The sequence below is a fragment of the Dioscorea cayenensis genome, unplaced genomic scaffold (genome assembly GCF_009730915.1).
Source record: "Dioscorea cayenensis subsp. rotundata cultivar TDr96_F1 unplaced genomic scaffold, TDr96_F1_v2_PseudoChromosome.rev07_lg8_w22 25.fasta BLBR01000103.1, whole genome shotgun sequence".
NCBI lineage: Eukaryota > Viridiplantae > Streptophyta > Magnoliopsida > Dioscoreales > Dioscoreaceae > Dioscorea > Dioscorea cayenensis.
The window spans coordinates 42,301-60,519 of NW_024086494.1; the positions used below are offsets into that span (position 1 = coordinate 42,301).

The 18,219-nt window shown below is 32.2% G+C and overlaps 1 protein-coding gene across 1 annotated transcript; it reads right to left on the bottom strand.

The window, feature by feature from the left end:
* Positions 1-375: 375 nt before the first annotated feature.
* LOC120253486 (beta-glucosidase 4-like) lies at positions 376-12,293 on the bottom strand. The gene is given in 14 exon segments (XM_039261820.1): positions 376-722; positions 1,653-1,761; positions 2,650-2,752; positions 2,883-2,917; positions 3,115-3,326; positions 4,615-4,649; positions 4,651-4,731; positions 5,174-5,399; positions 6,729-6,816; positions 6,897-6,971; positions 8,171-8,246; positions 11,497-11,555; positions 11,642-11,708; positions 12,172-12,293. Coding segments are annotated over 14 exon segments (1,455 nt in total). The 5' UTR covers positions 12,274-12,293; the 3' UTR covers positions 376-535.
* Between the last annotated feature and the right edge of the window lie 5,926 nt (positions 12,294-18,219).

An 18,219-nucleotide genomic window follows, 5' to 3' on the forward strand; every position in this document is an offset into this window, starting at 1 on the left:
GCCTTCATGAATCCGTTTCCGCAGCAGGATTAATACTTTATGCAGAGAGACTACATTGTCCTTTAACTAAAAATTATCTTTTTCCCTACCATCTATACATGAGGGAGAAGACCAACTGTCAAGAAAAAAATGGAACAATGCTGTTGCTACATTAAAGGAAGATAAAGGCACCAATTCCGACCGTTGATATGGTCCCTGAACTACACCTTTTTTTTTCCCCTTCTTTTTCTTCTGCTTTTTTTTTCACGCTTTTAAAACAAGAACCTTTGTATCTACTTTAATTTTCTTAAGCCAAAGAACAAAAGAATAAGAATCATGTACAAGTGGAACAAATTAAAAAAAAAAACAAAAAGGAAAAAGGAAATCTTGCATAGATTTGCCAAAAGACCTGAACTTCACAAACAAGCAAGATCACATACAACATTATATAGTTCATATCTGATCTGTAAAATGTACTAATACATATCCGAAATATCGCATTCAACCATAAACTTAAAATAAAACATGGCAATAAAAAGCCAGCATGTTCATACAGTTAGATTTTGTTTTCCTTGTCACCCTTCAGGAGATGCGAAAACCAGTGAGCCGATGACTTCGGGTGCCTGGTGAGCCCGTTCTTGTAATCGACATAAACTATACCAAATCGTTTGGTGTATCCTTGATCCCACTCGAAGTTGTCCACAAATGACCATGCAAAGTAACCACGAATATCGACACCATCCCTTAGAAAATGAAGTGATACTTTTACGTGAGTAAATTTCATCGATGATTTAAAATTTTAAATCATCGATATGGATTATGTGCAACAGTTATGTGCAGCAGGTTGATAACAAATTGTATATGGATACAAACAAAGTGATTAGATTATGTGAATCAGGTCACAGGGGAATATAATTCATGCAAGTTATTGAATGAAGATAATTCAGGTACACAGGAGAATCTTAGCAGGGTTACTGTAGCAACATTTTAATGTCACAAGGGCATATGTCAGGTTCATAATTACAGTGACAAGTAAAAATAACATGTGAACTCTTCAGGACAATGCACTGGAATTTCAATGGATGAAATGTTGGCTTGTAGTGCCACCTTGGTCCTTTGCACAAAATAAAAAAAATCACTTGCCTATCATTCTACAGAACATAGGTGGTAGGCTCAATTTTGATTTTGAGTGTGATACCAGCATGAGAATTTCGTAGTTAAATAGTTCAATACTTAAAATACAGAAATAGTAACTAAGGGATATTATCATGTTTGAACTAAGAATATCAACTTGACTAACTTACTGGATTAGAAACTTAAATGCAATCAATGATTAACGATATTAGTCATAATTGAACTTTTCTTCATGTAATTTCACATTGTGGTTTCTAAAGGCATGCAAGAGAACTATAAACTTTCTTTATGATCCATAAGGCACACATGTGAAAGGTGCAGGCAGATAATAATTTAACCTTCCAATAAAATCCATCATGTGTGTATGTGGAATGCATTAATCTAATACATATCAGAGAAATCCGCTTGAAAGATATCCATATAAATTATTAGCAAGCATTAGTAATAAGATTTTTTGGAAGACATGGTATGCATCGTAGAGACTTAAATTATAACAGCACAATTTGGAATGGGTTTAATGCCCAAAGTCACAGAATTACCTTATTGCTTGAGCAACTGCAGCAAGATAGCCCTTGAAATAACCAACCCTCTTTTTATCATCTAGAAACTCTTCAATGCTTGCTGTTTCAGAATCTTCATCATCCATGCCTGTAGGATGCAAACAAGTTTATTAATAGAGAAAATCAACCAAAAATTTTCCTCTCCAACCTAGAAACAGAGAACTGCCAGAATCTAACATTTCTTTCTCCCAAGAAAATATCCAATTCATTCTAAATGACCTTTTAAATGTAAGGCTCATTCTATTTTATACTATTTGTCTATAAGAGAAGATCTCTTCCAATTCATTCTTAATTATCAGAAACCTCTCATAAAACTTGGCCCGGTTTTGCTCAACTATGCAGCAACTTAAATTCTTTAACCAGAAAATTTCAAAGCGGTCACTTTTTTACATACAAGTACCCATCAAGTATGCAGAATAAAAGCTACATTATCAAATAACACATATCTATTCATTAAAGACACTACTTAGGCTTGGTAATAGGATATTTTCTAATAATTTGCACTGTTTCGATTTGAGGACATTTCTTTCTTATCCCAAGAGTCTAAATTAAACTCATTTCAATAAGGTTGTATTAGCAAACCATTCTCTGTGAGATCTATATATCAATAGTTATATCACTATTTGTACAGAAAATGCAAATCACAAGATTTACACACAAGTTCAGATCCATGCCAGAAGGGATTTGTAGCTAGGGATTTGCAATATATATATGTATTTTCAAATGATGACATAGCTATTCATATGTATTATCTTGCAAAGAAGAAATTAATTGAAACAGATGCATGATGGAATTGGCTTGAAACCTAATCAAATAGAAATTTAACATGGTTGAAATAACATAAACAGAGTAAATATGCAAGCATGCCCAAGTTCTGAAACCTTTAACAAGTTCTAAATGGTTGTTTGTGGCTTCATATATGCATTCTAATTTTCTATGAATTAGATTGTCACAATCCCAAATAATAGAGCATCACCATTCTCAGTCACATAGATCGGGAGATTGCGGTATTTTTTCGCAATATAATTGAGGACTTTCCGTATGCCCCAGGGAACTATATAAAGCCACTCTGATGCAGCCTGTAATGCAAATACAATTGAAAGCCAATTATCAAGTGTTAAACAGGAAAGAAAATCAGATGCTTGCCATTATCAATAAAAAATCCTTTCTTCTTCCATAAGATGAGAATAAATGCTCAAGGGGGGATACCTTATCACCAATCATCTCACCTCCTTCTGATTGTTCTGCACAAAACACAAGGAAACAAAACTAAATACAATAATTCAAAATTCAAAACATATCTTTGTAGAGCTTATTGAACTTCAAATTGTAAAATGCCAAACAACATTAGAAGCAAAAAAATAAGAGAGGTTGATGAAAGGACAAGAGAACCTATTTAACAAAGTAAAGGACAAATTTATCAAGGTTCATAAATAAAAACCTGCTCTCTCCATTTCTTGTATTTCATAGTAATGAAGACCTCCTGTATTTGTTGCATGAGCGATGTATCTCGATGTATAATGATTTAGACCCAAAAAGTCAACTGAATCCATCACCAATTCTCTATCAGCATCTGAAAATTTTGGAAGACGGTCACCGAGCTTCTCACGCATGACTGCAGGATAGTCTCCAAAGAATATTGGATCTAAAAACCTTCAGCAGAATTAAAGAAATTGAATTTGGTAAAATTCCACAATGCCAAATTAGAACAGGGAAGCCAAAAGATCTCCTAACCAATTCAGTCATCCAAGTGAAAATCAACCATCCCATATAGGAGTACAGTAAAGTAAAGCAAAACTCAAAACACATCATGCCCACACAAAAAGAGAAGTAATAAAGGAACAAAAACCAAGGATCGTGAAATATAAAATTCTTTCAGTGGGGATGCCAGGCCATGTTTCATTTCAGTTTGAGTACAAGCAAAACACAAAGAAAGTAAGGAAAAGCCTGCCTGTGATAATAAACCAAGTTACGCTTGAATCTCATTTCAGTTTTTCTTGTTATGTTTTATCTTGTCCTCTGTTTGTTGTCAAATGCTAAGTAAACCACGCATTTGTTGATTTATTGATAACTGAAGTAAAAATATATTCTAGGTATCTCATTGATAGCTTATGTTTTGGGTTGGATTGAGTCCAAATAATATGTATTTGATTTGTATCTAACAACCACAAAAGCTCTGAATAAAGAAAGGCAAGACAAACCAATGAAACCTTTCAAAAATTATTGAAGGTGCAAAGGATTAAAAATTATTGAAAGAAGAACAAAAAGGGTAAAAGTTAACCACCACTAGTTGGTGTAGTGGAATATTATAAGGATGGTGAATGGCAGGCCTAGGGTTGAATCCCTAGGTCAACAGTAATGTTGCCGTATACAATGCAATATATTATATAAATATCTTGTTGTATAAATATCTTTCACGGGTCCGTTGTGAAAGGATGTCATTTTCCTCCCTTCTAAGGTTGCTAAAATATCTTGCACACAGTAGGACTCTAAACACCCCATGTGACATCTGGCCAAGTTAATAAATCCCTAGGGGTTGTTAAGCCACTATAATTGATGCACCACCATATCTGCCTATCTTTTGACACCCCTTTATGGGGCGGCGCTTGTCGCCTTTGTAAAAAAACAAGAATAAGTAAAATTTAACTTTTTCCTATTATATATTTTTTTTATTGCAAACAACAATAAAACAAAAAAGAAAAAAAAAGAAAGAGAAAGAAAAAATGTAAGAAAGAAAAAAAGAAAATTGTTTTAGTGAGGATTTTCATTTTTCTTTTTCTCAATGGAAATGCTTGGGAAGAAAATTTTCACTCACTTTTCAGATTAACCTAATTGAAAATGAAAAGATGAACAGTTGAAATATACAGATGAATTGCAGTCATTAACAAGCAGTGGTCGGACAAAATTCCCACAGATTAAATAAAAGAACAACTGGACATACCAGCCAAGATGAAAATCAAGACGCCTCTGTGCAGCACGACTTATCTTGCAACTTATCAGAAAAGGCTTCTGCCCATTCACAATCAACCACCAAACCAATCTGACCATTTTGTATTGCCTAGATGGAGAAAGCTAAGTAGTTAGAGGATGATCATAGAGGATATAAACCAATAACAGAATGTGATGTTATTATAGTAAGAGACAAACTAACAAAATATTGTAGCAGTGTAGGAGACTGAAGCATTCAGTAAGAATAGTAGGTTTGATCAATTCAGATAGAAGGCCTTAAAAGCTTCAATTTTCCTCATTCCTTTGGAACACTAGATTAAAAAATTCCCAGGTTGGCAATGAGCAAATGGAACTCATTTTTTCAGCAATATAATGCAGTACTTACGGACTAAATCTGTATATACCACCACACAAATTAACTATTTCATGGCACAGACATCATAAGATCTAAAAATGAAAGAATAATTGAACTCATGCTTTCTGCCATGGCCCATGATTGAAACAAAACCTTTTTATACCGCTATGTAAATTAAATATGCTATAGCAGGAACCTTATATTTCTTTCTGTAAACAGAAACAGCAGCAGCATGGGCTAAAAGTTGGTGATGTGCAGCCAAGTAAGGTTCCACTGTTGAATTCTCATGTCTTCCAGGAGCAAATTTCCCATGACCATAACCATTTAGTGTTGTTTGAAGAGGCTCATTAAGTGTAATCCAATGCTTCACTCTATCTCCAAAATTTGCAAAACAAGCTTCTGCATACATTGCAAAATATTCCCTGGCAAATTCAACAAGGAAAATAGTGAAGTTCTCCCCTTTAGTAGTCCTCTAATAGTTGAATTACAACCTTTAAAAACTTTCACATATGTAAATGGAATAATAGATAATAGAATGTGAAAGCATTTACACAGATAATGCATGGATATACTTTATGATTATAGTGATGCAGGAAAATACGTTTATACGGCTCTCTACTATCTTCTGCAAACATAAGCTAATATGTGAATCGGTCAAACCTGAAAAACTTAAGGTTCATCTACGTAACATGGCCAAAGCTAAAGGACAAATCACAGCGAGGTGATTTTAAGAAACATTTACTCTAGAGGACACATTCAAGATTAAATTTCTTAGTGCATTTTTTCTGCATATATCACTCGGAAGAATCAAGAATGACTGAACAAAGGAGAGACACCATATAATTTCAGTGTTTTTTATATAAGCACCATATTTGGTAAATACTTATGGCTCAGATATACCAGGAAGATTTAGTTGTATTAGGAGACTAAAAAAGATGGTGAGATTAAATAAGACGTGGCCCAATGGATAAGGTGGCTGGAAAGTGAACAAGTGTGAACTGAAGTTCATTTGATTAGACATACCAAAATAATCATAATGCCTGCTAAATTTTATTGTTCAAAATTTTGCATAGAAAAACAAAGTATCAATAAAATATATACCAACGATGGAATTCTAATACATTGGTAGCTATACAAGATAATATTACATAAGAACTGAAACTGACTATACCGTATTATTAGTGCCTAAAAGTAATTAAAACTGATTAAGGTTCAGCCATGGCCATCATATAACTAGTGAAGAACCAATGTAGGTTCAAGTCAGTCAAGTGAGCACAATAAACAAGTATAAAACCACCAAAGAATTAAATCAAATTCGTAAATTTGCCTTGCTTGCCAGCTCCAACCTGACTGGCTAACATAAATGCTGAAATCAAGAATGCTCCATCAAAGCCTGGCAAGCTGGTTGCCTTGTATTGACTAGGTTTAACATGTCATTGGGTGAGATAGATCAACCAATTTACTAGAAGCACTTACTACAGAGTGGATCATAAGTAGAGCGCATTCTTTGTGGTGTAATACCAATCATACCGACGATCAAGGGGTTTACTGAAAGAGAGTGCTGAAAACTTCAAAATGTGAGATTGCTAAGAAACCATTCTGAAATTAGCAAGAAATCATAAATATTGGAAAATAATATTTCTTTCTTTCACTTAAGTCAACTATATAACATAATGACCAATAAAATTTGGAACCATGTACTTAGAAACAAGTATTGTCAGTTATTGGCTTCTTGACTGATAAAATCTTACGCAATTTTTTCTGACAGCCATCCTCCCATGGACTCATGAAGATTTTGTGGAAGATCCCAATGATATAATGTCACATAAGGCTGAATACCTGCACAGATAATAAAACAATGTATTACGCGACTGATCATATTATGGGTAAAGGAAGCAACAACTAAAAGAGGCAGGAACCTTTCTCTAGCATGAAATTAATGAGATTGTTGTAGTAGGCAATCCCATCCTCATTGATTTTTGTTCCCAATCCATCTGCAGGGATATTAAGAACCATGTCACATACTTACTATTGCTTGAACCCAAGACATATAAAGCTGAAAAGCATCAGCCAAAAATAGGAATTTAGAAATACAATAACATGAAAAAGTTACATTATCATAAAACTGAAACATGATTTAGGTCATTAAATGCATACATTCTCTCCCAAATTCAGTTCACAAGTAATTCATGTTCATGGAATCTGAAGAAAATTTGCATCAACCAGCATTATTTTCAATTCCGTGTTGTATTTAGGGTTTAAGGGCACTAAAGAGAATAAAGGCAATCAGAATCATACAACCTCTGGTTCTATATGGAAGTTTAAACATAAACAATGTATGATATGAAGTAAATGATATGCAATTATAGTTAATTTCAACAGAGAATGCTGCTGCAAGAATAACTCGATGAGTGTATGCCTTGAATGTACAAAGAACAGTTTAAATTATAGCATTATACATGAGAAACAGTCGTATATGAGAAGATTTGAGAAACATGCAACTAGAGATAGAACTGTAGATTTTATCTGAACAATCATGCAGAATGAATGGAGATTAAGATATTACTATTAGATAAATAAAGTGTGAGAGTAAAATATCTTTTGATGATATCCTGGTGTAAGGGTCTAGCTCAAAAGCCCATATACAACACAAAAATAACACCCATAAGATATCAGCACATGAACTCATAACATATAAGCATAGCTATTAGCAGCAGCTAAAGGGGAAGAGAAGAAGAAATATAAAAAAGTAGGAAAAAAATGGAGGCAAGACAACGTTTCTCAATTTTCCATTCAAAGACAATGGGGGTTTTAGCATACGAAACCATACTTAAGATCACAATAATATTCCAATTTCCAACACATATACAAGTTGTTTTCTTTGTTACTGTTGTAACCTAATATAAATTAGGGTATCTTTGATAGATATTACATCCAAAATAGAATATCGGGGAGGTCAAGTTCCTAATTTCAATTGAAGTGAAAAAGGTCCACAACAGAAACAACAACAATAAAAATAACACTAATACCAACTACAACACTTCAATACCGACATAAGGTGCATTGAAACACCTTAAATCAAGAATGTAAACATAACAAAAATAAAAAAAATAAAATAATTTAAAGCCTAGAGAACATAAATTGATGAGACAAGCATGTGATTGTAAAAGAAAATGGAGGATACTGTAAATACCCGGAAAGATACGGCTCCATGAAATTGAAAATCGGTAAGCATCAAAGCCTAACTTGGACATGAGTTCCACATCCTCCTATTATCAAGAATATAACCATCAAAGAATAAGCAGTGGTAACAGAACATTAGGAATTAATAAATAATGTGATATTTTCTGAGATTATGAATAACAAAGGCTCATTCAGAAGACGAGGCCTTTGGAAATCAATATAAATGGCAAGATGCAAGAAAAACTGAAATGAAAGTCTGCTGTTGGGCTCTTACCAATTGCAAATGGTATATGTGCCTTGATAAGTGTTTCCAAATGATCATTCATTGATGACAGCATTAAGTCACTTCTTTGAATGATCCTTGCCGATCAGAAAAAAACAGTATTTTACTAATATTTAAGAAGGCGATGTAAAGGGCTGTAAACGAGCCGAGCCGAGCCGAGCCGAGCTTTGCCTCGTTCAAGCTTGGCTCGTTACTATTTAATCGAGCTTGAACTCGAGCCGAGCTTTCTTCGAGCTTCATTTTTTATGTTCAAGCTTGGCTCGTTACTATTTTAACCGAGCTCGAGCTCTAATCGAGCTTCTTTCGAGCTTCATGCTCGAGCTCAACTTATTAAGAAAAATTGAGCTTAGACCTAGCTAGCTAACTTGATTAAGGCTTGACTATTTTTATATTTTTATTTTTTTATTTAGTAAACTTATTTAATGAATCATTATCAAGTGTGACTCAACTCGATTTGAGTTTGATTATATTAATGATTGTTACAAATAAAATTGTAAATGATACTATAAACGAGCTTTTTAATTATACAATAAACGAGTTCTTCACAAGATTTAATGAGCCGAGTTTGGTGGTGTTCAAGCTTGGCTCGTTTATCTTATGAGCTCATTTAACTTAATGAACTAGTTGACTCGAGCTTTTTAATGAGCTTAGCCTTCGAATAGTAGTTTATAGTCCTATATGTGTAACTCAAATTGACAACAATGACATAGTCACATATACACCTTAATATACATATACATATACATATATATAATGTAATATATATATATATATAAACGAGATCACAATTGAGCTTATAAACGAGCTTGTTCATGAGCTGTGTTCGCGAGCCAAAACGAGCCGAGCTTTTGGCTGCTCAAGCTTGGCTCGTTTATTAATCGAGCTTGAAAATGATGTTCAAGCTTGGCTCGTTTACAATATGAGCTAAACACGAACGAGCCTTTATCGAGCCGAACACCAAGCTACTCACGAACGGCTCGGCTCAAATACACCCCTTATAACCAACATAAAATGCTCAAGTTCAGAGACCCAGGTGAAAATTTCCCCAACAATGGAAATACTAACTGAACAAAGCATAGACTCTTAGTCCTGAACTAAGGCAGTTGATGCTTCTCCTAAGATGAACTTAATCGACTGCTTCATCTACACCAACTACAAATTATAATATAACAAGCAGAAAACAGAAAATAAGCTGTAAGAATCAATGACTAAAATAGAAAGGTAAATACTTAATCTATTAACCTATATTAACCCAAACAAAAGCGTTCCAACAGAGTTAACTACTCCTTTGTGATAGTAGTTGAAAACATTCACTGTCCATATAGGGACCAACAATGTATGAGGAAATGACATTAACACCCTTTAAAGGGAATTTAGTATGCTTAAGCAATAAGTATCACGCAATTCAATGGGATAATTGACATAAAAAAGTTGTAAACACTTTTGAAACCAAAACCAAAATCAATGCCGATTGTGGTTTTCACCAAGAAGTCAAACCCAGTGGGGGTGTTACCGGTCTGGTTCAGTTCAAATTAGGGATCAAACTGAATGAAATTAATCAATTTCTAGATGAATAAATCAGAGTAGGAGGAACACACACGCGCGCACACAACAACAACAGCAACAACAAAAAACCAAGCCGAACAGAAATGCATTTATTCAGTTCCGTCTCAGTTCATTGTTCAGTTTGAAATGGTATTATAATTCAAGTAAAATTTTACCATTCATTCCAACAAAACCCATGCCTTATGTAGTAAAAGTCAAATCTCTTGTAAAGGAAATTGCAGATTTGAATCCAATTTTATGCATCTATTTAAAAAATTTCACAATGTTCCACTCTAACCCATAACCCATTAAATCACAAAAAATCTAGTCTACCAAGCTTCCAACATAATTGCGTCATACCATGAACCAGAATTGATACTTAATTTTAAGTAAATTAAATCCAGCCTAAACAAGACCATTATCATATTTTTATAATTTATAATTATAACTTGTTTCAGTTCAGATTGAGAAGTTTTTGCAAACCCCAAACCAAATTCTGAAAAAACTAAACCGAACCAAGCAAAAAATCTATGGGTTCATTTTTGTGGTTTGAACAATTTGGATGCACCCACCCTCATCTAAACTTGGCATGCCTACTTTGTAGCTTATCAAAAGGACCATATCTTTAACATCATAAGTTTAAAGTTGATTGAATTTAAACCATAGCCAGCATATTTAGTGCATCCATGCTACTGTTTCATCCAAATTCAACTAATACTGATTACTGACAGCAACCAATTTACCTTCAATTGAATTATAGACACTTCAAAATTGGGATAATTTAGTGTGTTCACAGGATCCTATTCAATTGACTGTACAGTTCTATATAAGTTTGACCTTTCCTCATCATCTCTTCTTTCTTCGTCTCTCTTTTTCATCTGTTTGTTCTTTGTTTATAAATTTTCGCTAGAATACAACATAAAGGCATGCAAAATTTTCTATATAATACAAGGCCCTGACAATCTATCAAAATATTTCCTATAAAGAATGGGCCTTTTATTTAAGGAACATTCCTTACTACAGTTGCAGCGACAAGACAAAAAATGGCAACGAGACAATTGGGCTATCGGCGTGCAATAAAGAGCAGCCTAAAAGAATGATGTATTGAATTAAGAGGATTTATGACGTAATGAAAAAGTTTGGAATTAATTAAACTAGGAAAGCTGGAATAAGGACTTCTTCCTTCTTCCTGGAAGAAAACTTAGGATGTTCAAGCCTCATAAGGGATTCTCTCTATGACTTTTGCATCCTGATCTTCATCCCTTGTTCAACAAAATGTTGCTCAATTAAGGAGTTTGTTTGGTCACATATAGGGTCCTATAAGGGATGCTCTGCATCAATTCCAGTTGTGCACAGTGGTGATAGCAAAAGAGACAATTGTATCAAGCTCTAGCCTCACAGAACTCGACAAAATATTATCCTTGGATTTTTTTCCCCAATTTATTGAGACAATACGCCAATAAACCATAATAGAAATGGTAATGTAGCACAATGAAACAAATGACAACCTTGTATCGATGATATTGGTCAACCGCTACATCTCCATTCTTCCCATCCTTGATATTTCCTAATGAAGAGAGCATTACACATCAATTAAAACTGACAAGAAAACACAACTAAAGAATGGAAACGAAAGAGGAATTGAAAACAAACCCTTTGTTTCACAGAATACATCCCAAATGCTGTCACCCCTTCCTCCCTCATTTCTTGCTCCTTCAACCTATAAATATCAAAATCAAGCAGCTAATTCCAGATAACACAGACTTAATTAACACAATGACACATTGTTCCAATAAAAAATAAAAGATAAAAAAATTTAAAAGAACCAGCCATTTCAAAGACCCAATTGCATAAAAAAAAACTCAAATTTCTCAACATAAACTCGCATTGGATACCAATAGAATAACATCCATGACCAATGATGGATCACATTCAGATCGCCAAAAACGCAGAATTCCACCATATAAGCTCAGTAAACCCTTCAATAAATTAAAACAAAAAAGGGAAAATAACCTCAAAAACCATCGAAAAGATCAAGAAAACAAGATAATCAAGATCAAGAAAAAGGAAAGCAAGAACCGGATCTCGAGAAAATCAAACAAAAAAACCAGGATCGACGACGAATGAATGCATCAAAGAGAAATATCGAAGAAGAAGAAGAAGAAGATGAAGGAATGGGGGACCTGGTAGGCGGATGTGGCGACGCCGAAGACGAAGCCATCGGGGAAGTCGGTGCGAGAGACGACTTCGGGGAGTTCGCCAAGAGTAGCCATTGCTGGAAGCATTGGACTGGTTAGTGATCGTGGTTTTTTTATATATAGAGAGAGAAGCAAAGATGAATCTCGTGGAGTGGATTTACATCGAGATAAGGACTTTGCCCAGAATCGTGACAGCAACGTCTTTATCACCATACACGTATATGGTGGTGTTGACATATATGTGTGATTTGCCCAGATAAGGACTTTGTCTGAAAGGATAATAAAAGAAATATACATATATGTGTGTGTATATGGTGGTGTTGACATATGAATAATAAATTATTTTTTTAAAATGTGTGATTTTGACATGCTTGCTGTTACTGTCATGGAATTTTTTACCAAGTGAATCTACTTTGTGTATTTATTGTAATCTATGTTATATGTAGAATATGGGAAAATCTCAAATACTTCCATGATGGAAGAGTTTTCACTTTGAGAAAAAAAAAAAAAAATTTTAACAAAATTTGAATAAGTCATATCACAATACTTATGTCTTCATTATGTGGAAGCTAATATTTAATTTTTTTAAATAAAAGTATAAATATTATATATAAAAACTCAGTGTAAAAAAACTAAATGGGTGTTGATTAATAAAAATATTTTGTTTTGAAATTTTAATTTTAAAAATTTGAGATTCAATGATTCAGTGAAAATTCTTTTATGTTGCATAATAAATAAGTTTTTCACTCTTATTTTTTATATATGATTTAATTAACTTTCAAAACATATTTAAATAAATTTTTATAATAACGTGCATTACCAAACAAGCTTCTTTTGGCACAAAATAAGTGATTTTGACTACTTGATGCAAGATTGTGACCAACCTTTCACCAACCAACCATCTATTTATTATTATTATTATTATTATTATTATTATTTACCCTTGTTTGGTTCAAATGGGGAGATGAGAAGGGGAAGAGAAAATGAGAGGGAGTAATTAGTAGAAGAGAATGGAGGGTTTAAAAAAAAATTATATTTAGTTCACTAGAAGAGAATGAAGGGATAATCTATTTATTTTATTTGGCAGAGGAGGAGTGAGGAGAGATGTGATGTGTATTTTACCAATTTGTCATTTTATATAAATTTGACTATAATAATTTTTTTTATACATATCTACGATTATTTTATACAACTTTACTAATATTAATATTAATATTAATATTAATATTAATAGTTATTACTAATATTAATAGTAATATTAATATTAGTAATAATATTATTTGTATAATATTAATGATATCTATACTCTATATTAATTTCATCCCCTAATGTTCTTATTAATTAACGACACTTGGTGCATTCTTAACAGAAGGTGTGGTGTCATGAAGGATCATTCTAAGTGTTTTTTCTCCAATCTCTCTCTCTCTCTCTCTCTCTTTCTCTCAATAATTCCATGGCGAAGACTATGCCACTGCCGTCCTTAGATGCAGATCTCCAATCCCACCCTTGAACGGTGTCGGCTTTGTCACAATCACAACACCGACGCCGCAACACCATCAACAACAAACCCTAACCATAGCCCTCCCGATCTATCTTCATTCTCAAGAGAGGAGTGCTAGAGCGATGGGGCGACCTTTGTTCTCATCGACGTCTGGGGAGGCCGCTTCCTAGACCTTTCCCGTGGCAACCTTAAGCAAAAGCACTAGCAAGACGTCGCCGATGCCATGAGTTCCCGCAATGACTATACCAAGACCCGAGAACCGGCGTCCAGTGCAAGAACCGGATCGATACCCTAAAAAAGAAGTACAAAATCGAGAAATCCAAGATCTCGAACTCACTTGCGTCCTGATCTCCATGGCCCTTCTTTGATCGCCTCGATCTACTCCTCCGTCCTACCCACAAGCCGATCTAGCCGAAGTCACACCGTAAAAAGCTCCCCACCATCACCACCATTCAGTAGCCTCCACAGCCCCCCAACAACTTGAGATTTCTATAGCCTCTCTCACTCTCCATCTTCTATTCAACGATTTTCGAAGATTTCTGAGAAGGGGACTTAACGAGGAATGTAAAGCTGGGGATCTAGTCATCGCTGCCGGGCTTGCCCTGCGATCGCCGATCTCCTCCTTTATATTTGCTCGCCATGCTCGCCATCATGGCCTCTGTCTATGTATTTGTTTTTTTTTTGGTTGATTTGGGGTTTTTTTTTATGTAGGGTTTTCAAGAATTGATTGATTTGGTGGTATAGATATAACATCCGGCTTCAAAGATGATTTCGTAGAAGGCTGGCGTGCGAGTTTGTGAGAGAGAATGGGTTGGATGTGGTGGTGATCAACCCTTTGACTGTGATTGGGCCGATCATCATTCCGCCGGGAATCAATGCTAGCATGCTATGTTCTATCAACTTCTTGAAGTTTAAAAGTTTGATTTATTTATTTATTTATTTTCTTCTTGCGAATTTGGGTGCCTTTGTGATGATTTGGTAATTCTTTTAAACTTATGGGCTTTAAATCTCTTCTGTTCTTCAAAGTTTGTGCTTTTTTTTTCTTATTTGAAGTGTGATGGTGATGAGATGATAATTGTTTTTTTTTCTAACTTCTGGTAAATCTTTTTATTCTTAATTTTTTATTTCTTTTGAATTTAAATTTGATGGTGATGAGATGATAATATTTTTTTAGTCCTATCTATTGTGCTTTAAATCTTATTAAAGAGCTCGGTCGGAGAACCAGGAAGGTATTTAGATTTTTCATTATATTCATTTTGGGTTTTGTTTGTTGGAAAATCTGGGATTCCTGAAATTTATTGGAATTGGTTTTTTTAGGGAAGTATTTTGAAGTTCAATTTGGAGCTATTCTTTCATTTTATGGTGTTGAATTCGTTGGTTCATTGTACGGCGATCTAGGGGAAAAAATGAGACCTTATTATATAATTTATGATTTAGATTTTTAAGGGCAATGTATCTTGGGTGGTTCATCCAAATATAATTGATTTAGTTAATTCACATTTATTTTATAGGTGTAAGATTACGGAGAAAATACTATTAAGAAGGTTATTATTTTCCTTCTTTATGTTCTTTTGAATTTTGTGTCAAAGTTCAAAAAATATCCACTTCAAAACAAGTTTGGTATATACGCATACATATATAAATCTCTTTAACAAATTTTTTACTCAGGATTGATACCTGGCACCACCATTGACCCTCGAAATTTAAAATATTGTATTATTTTATAAAAACAATTTATATAATTAGATTAAATTGATAACGTAAATTATAATAATTAGAAAAATTAATTTGAATTTTGAAATACTAAGAATGCCCCATGGTAAGAAAAGGAAAACTAAATAAATGAATATATATATATATATATATATATACTAACTTAGATATATTAATAGTTTTTTAGTCATTTGTTAATTTTATTTTTCATACAATATTTGTAGATATAGAGAATAAACAATGTTTTTATTTTTAAGCTTCCAAAATCCATGATAATAAAAAATAGTTTTATGTGAAATGCTCTTTCACATCCTTTTAAAAATATAATTAAAGTATTGTAATAATAAAGCTAAAAATATATATTATAATTTGATTAAATTGATAACATAAATTATAATAATTAGTTAAATTAATTTGAATATTGAAATGCTAATAGTCTGATAGAAAGAAAAGAAAACTAAATAAATTAATATATATATATATATAATAAAAATATAACATATAATTGAAACATATAGCGCATTTTAATTATAATATAAATAATTATTTCTATATGGATAATTTAGTTTCTTTAATCATTATATAATTCATGCACTACAAAAAAAACAATTTTTTAGAAACAGTTTTTTTCATTCCTAATCCGTTGCTAATTTACTTTAAAAAGGATTAGAAACGGATTTTTTTTGTTTCTAAAAGCCTCGTTGCTAATCAATTAGAAACGAAAATAAAAAACGAAATTAAATCCCTTTTTAAATTCTAAAACAAGTTTACTTTCGTTTCAAAATTGTTTCTAAAGTTTCAAACAGATTTGAAACGGATTTGAAACCTATTTGAAACAAATAATATATATATATATATTCTTATAAATATTAAAATAAAAATAATTTTTATTTATAGTTTGTTTTTAAATATAAAAAATAAAAGGTATTTTAAACGAGAATTAATTTATTTATAGGAAAATAAAATTATTGTTTTCTTTAATTAATAAAAAAAACAATTTTTTAAATAAATTTGTTTAACCAAAATCTAAATTAATAATTATATATATATATATATATATGTAATTTATGAGTTTTTAAAATACTTTTAAAACCAAAAAAAATATTTTTCACAAAATATAAAATTAGAAATTTCTAATATGATTCTAAGTTAGAAACAGATTAGAAATATACTTATAATAAATTTCTAAATTAAAAACTAATTAAAAACGGAACTATATTCCATTTCTAAATTAGAAACAGATTTTGATTCTGTTTCTAATATGTAAAAAATTCCGTTTCAAAATTTTAGTTTGTAATTCATCGGTTCCTTGTAGTGATGGTTACGAATCTTATTATATTATTATTTGATTGTCTATTTATAAAGATAGAAACTTAAACTTAATACATTTGTTTTCAAAAAGATATGATATGTAATGTCTCTATGAGCCCAATATGATATGTATAGACTAGCTTTAATTTTTTTATTGTTAGATTGGTTCTAGAGAATGGTATTTTTTATATTAAAAAATAGGGAAATGCAACGAACATGGCATGCAATATTTTTTATATTTGTTTATTTTCACACGCTCTGATTGTTTTTTTCTCCTTTATTTATTACTCTTTTCCATGTGTACTATGCTCTTTTCTCAATGCAAGTATCACTGATTCACATGCAAACACATTAAACAAAATATTACCAAAAATTTCAATGTCAATGCATTATACACTAATAAAGTTTAATAAATTTGTTAGGGTATCTTTAATATAGGTTTAAAAAGTCAAAACCTATTTGAATCATTTAACATAAACACCATGCTATTTTATTTTTCTATTTTAAAAAATCTTTATGGCTGTTGAAATTATATATATATATATATATATATATGGCTAAACATCATCTGCGGACGTTCGTAGAGTCGTCCGCAGATGATGCCTGATTTTTATAGGGTTGGATGGGTCGTGATTGATTCGATTCTTGTCTCTGAGATTAATTGGACGGTTCAGATCAAAACACTGTGCATCCCACTTTTTACTGTGCTTATAAATAGTGCATAGTGTTCATTCGTCGAGCGATTGTGCGGCCGTTGGATTTTCAATCAGCGGCCCATATCAACGTTCGCGATTACGTTTACGTGAGCGTTGACGAGGATGCAACCTCTATATATATAATATCTAATGTTATCTTTTATATATATATATAGTTCAAACATGAGCAACAAACTATTTATGTGTGTGTATATATAATTTTTTTTTAATTAGTTTTATTTATTTTAAAATAAAATCAGAGTTTATATTTGGATATTTTATCTGAGTTTATATTTGGAATTTTTCTGGGGAACAATTTATTAATTTTTTTAAAAACATGTAGTTTAAAAGTAAACATATTATCTTTTTTTTTAATATGTAAAAAACCTAAAAAAAAAATCTCCTAGTTTATTATTCTTAATTTTTTTCATTTATATTTGTTTATAATATTATGATAATTGAATTTATTTGTAGGTAAAATTTTTAACAAATGAAAAATCAAAAACCTATCGTTGTTACTACCTAATTTAAAGTAATGTTGAAGGAAATACTTGAAAAATTAAAGTTACCACCAGCAAGTTGTAAATGTGAGAAAAATGACTCAGATCATGGACCAAGTTTTGTAGCAAAAGTTAAATTTGAAAACAGACTTGGAAAACATGAGCAATCTATATTTAAACCGTATTTAAAGAAGGAAGCTGAAAATGAAGCAGCTTTGCGGGCTATAAGGCATCTTCAGAATATTTATAATATTGTCATGAAAGATGTAAGTGAAAGAAAATTACATGGACTTAAATATGAAATGGAGGATTT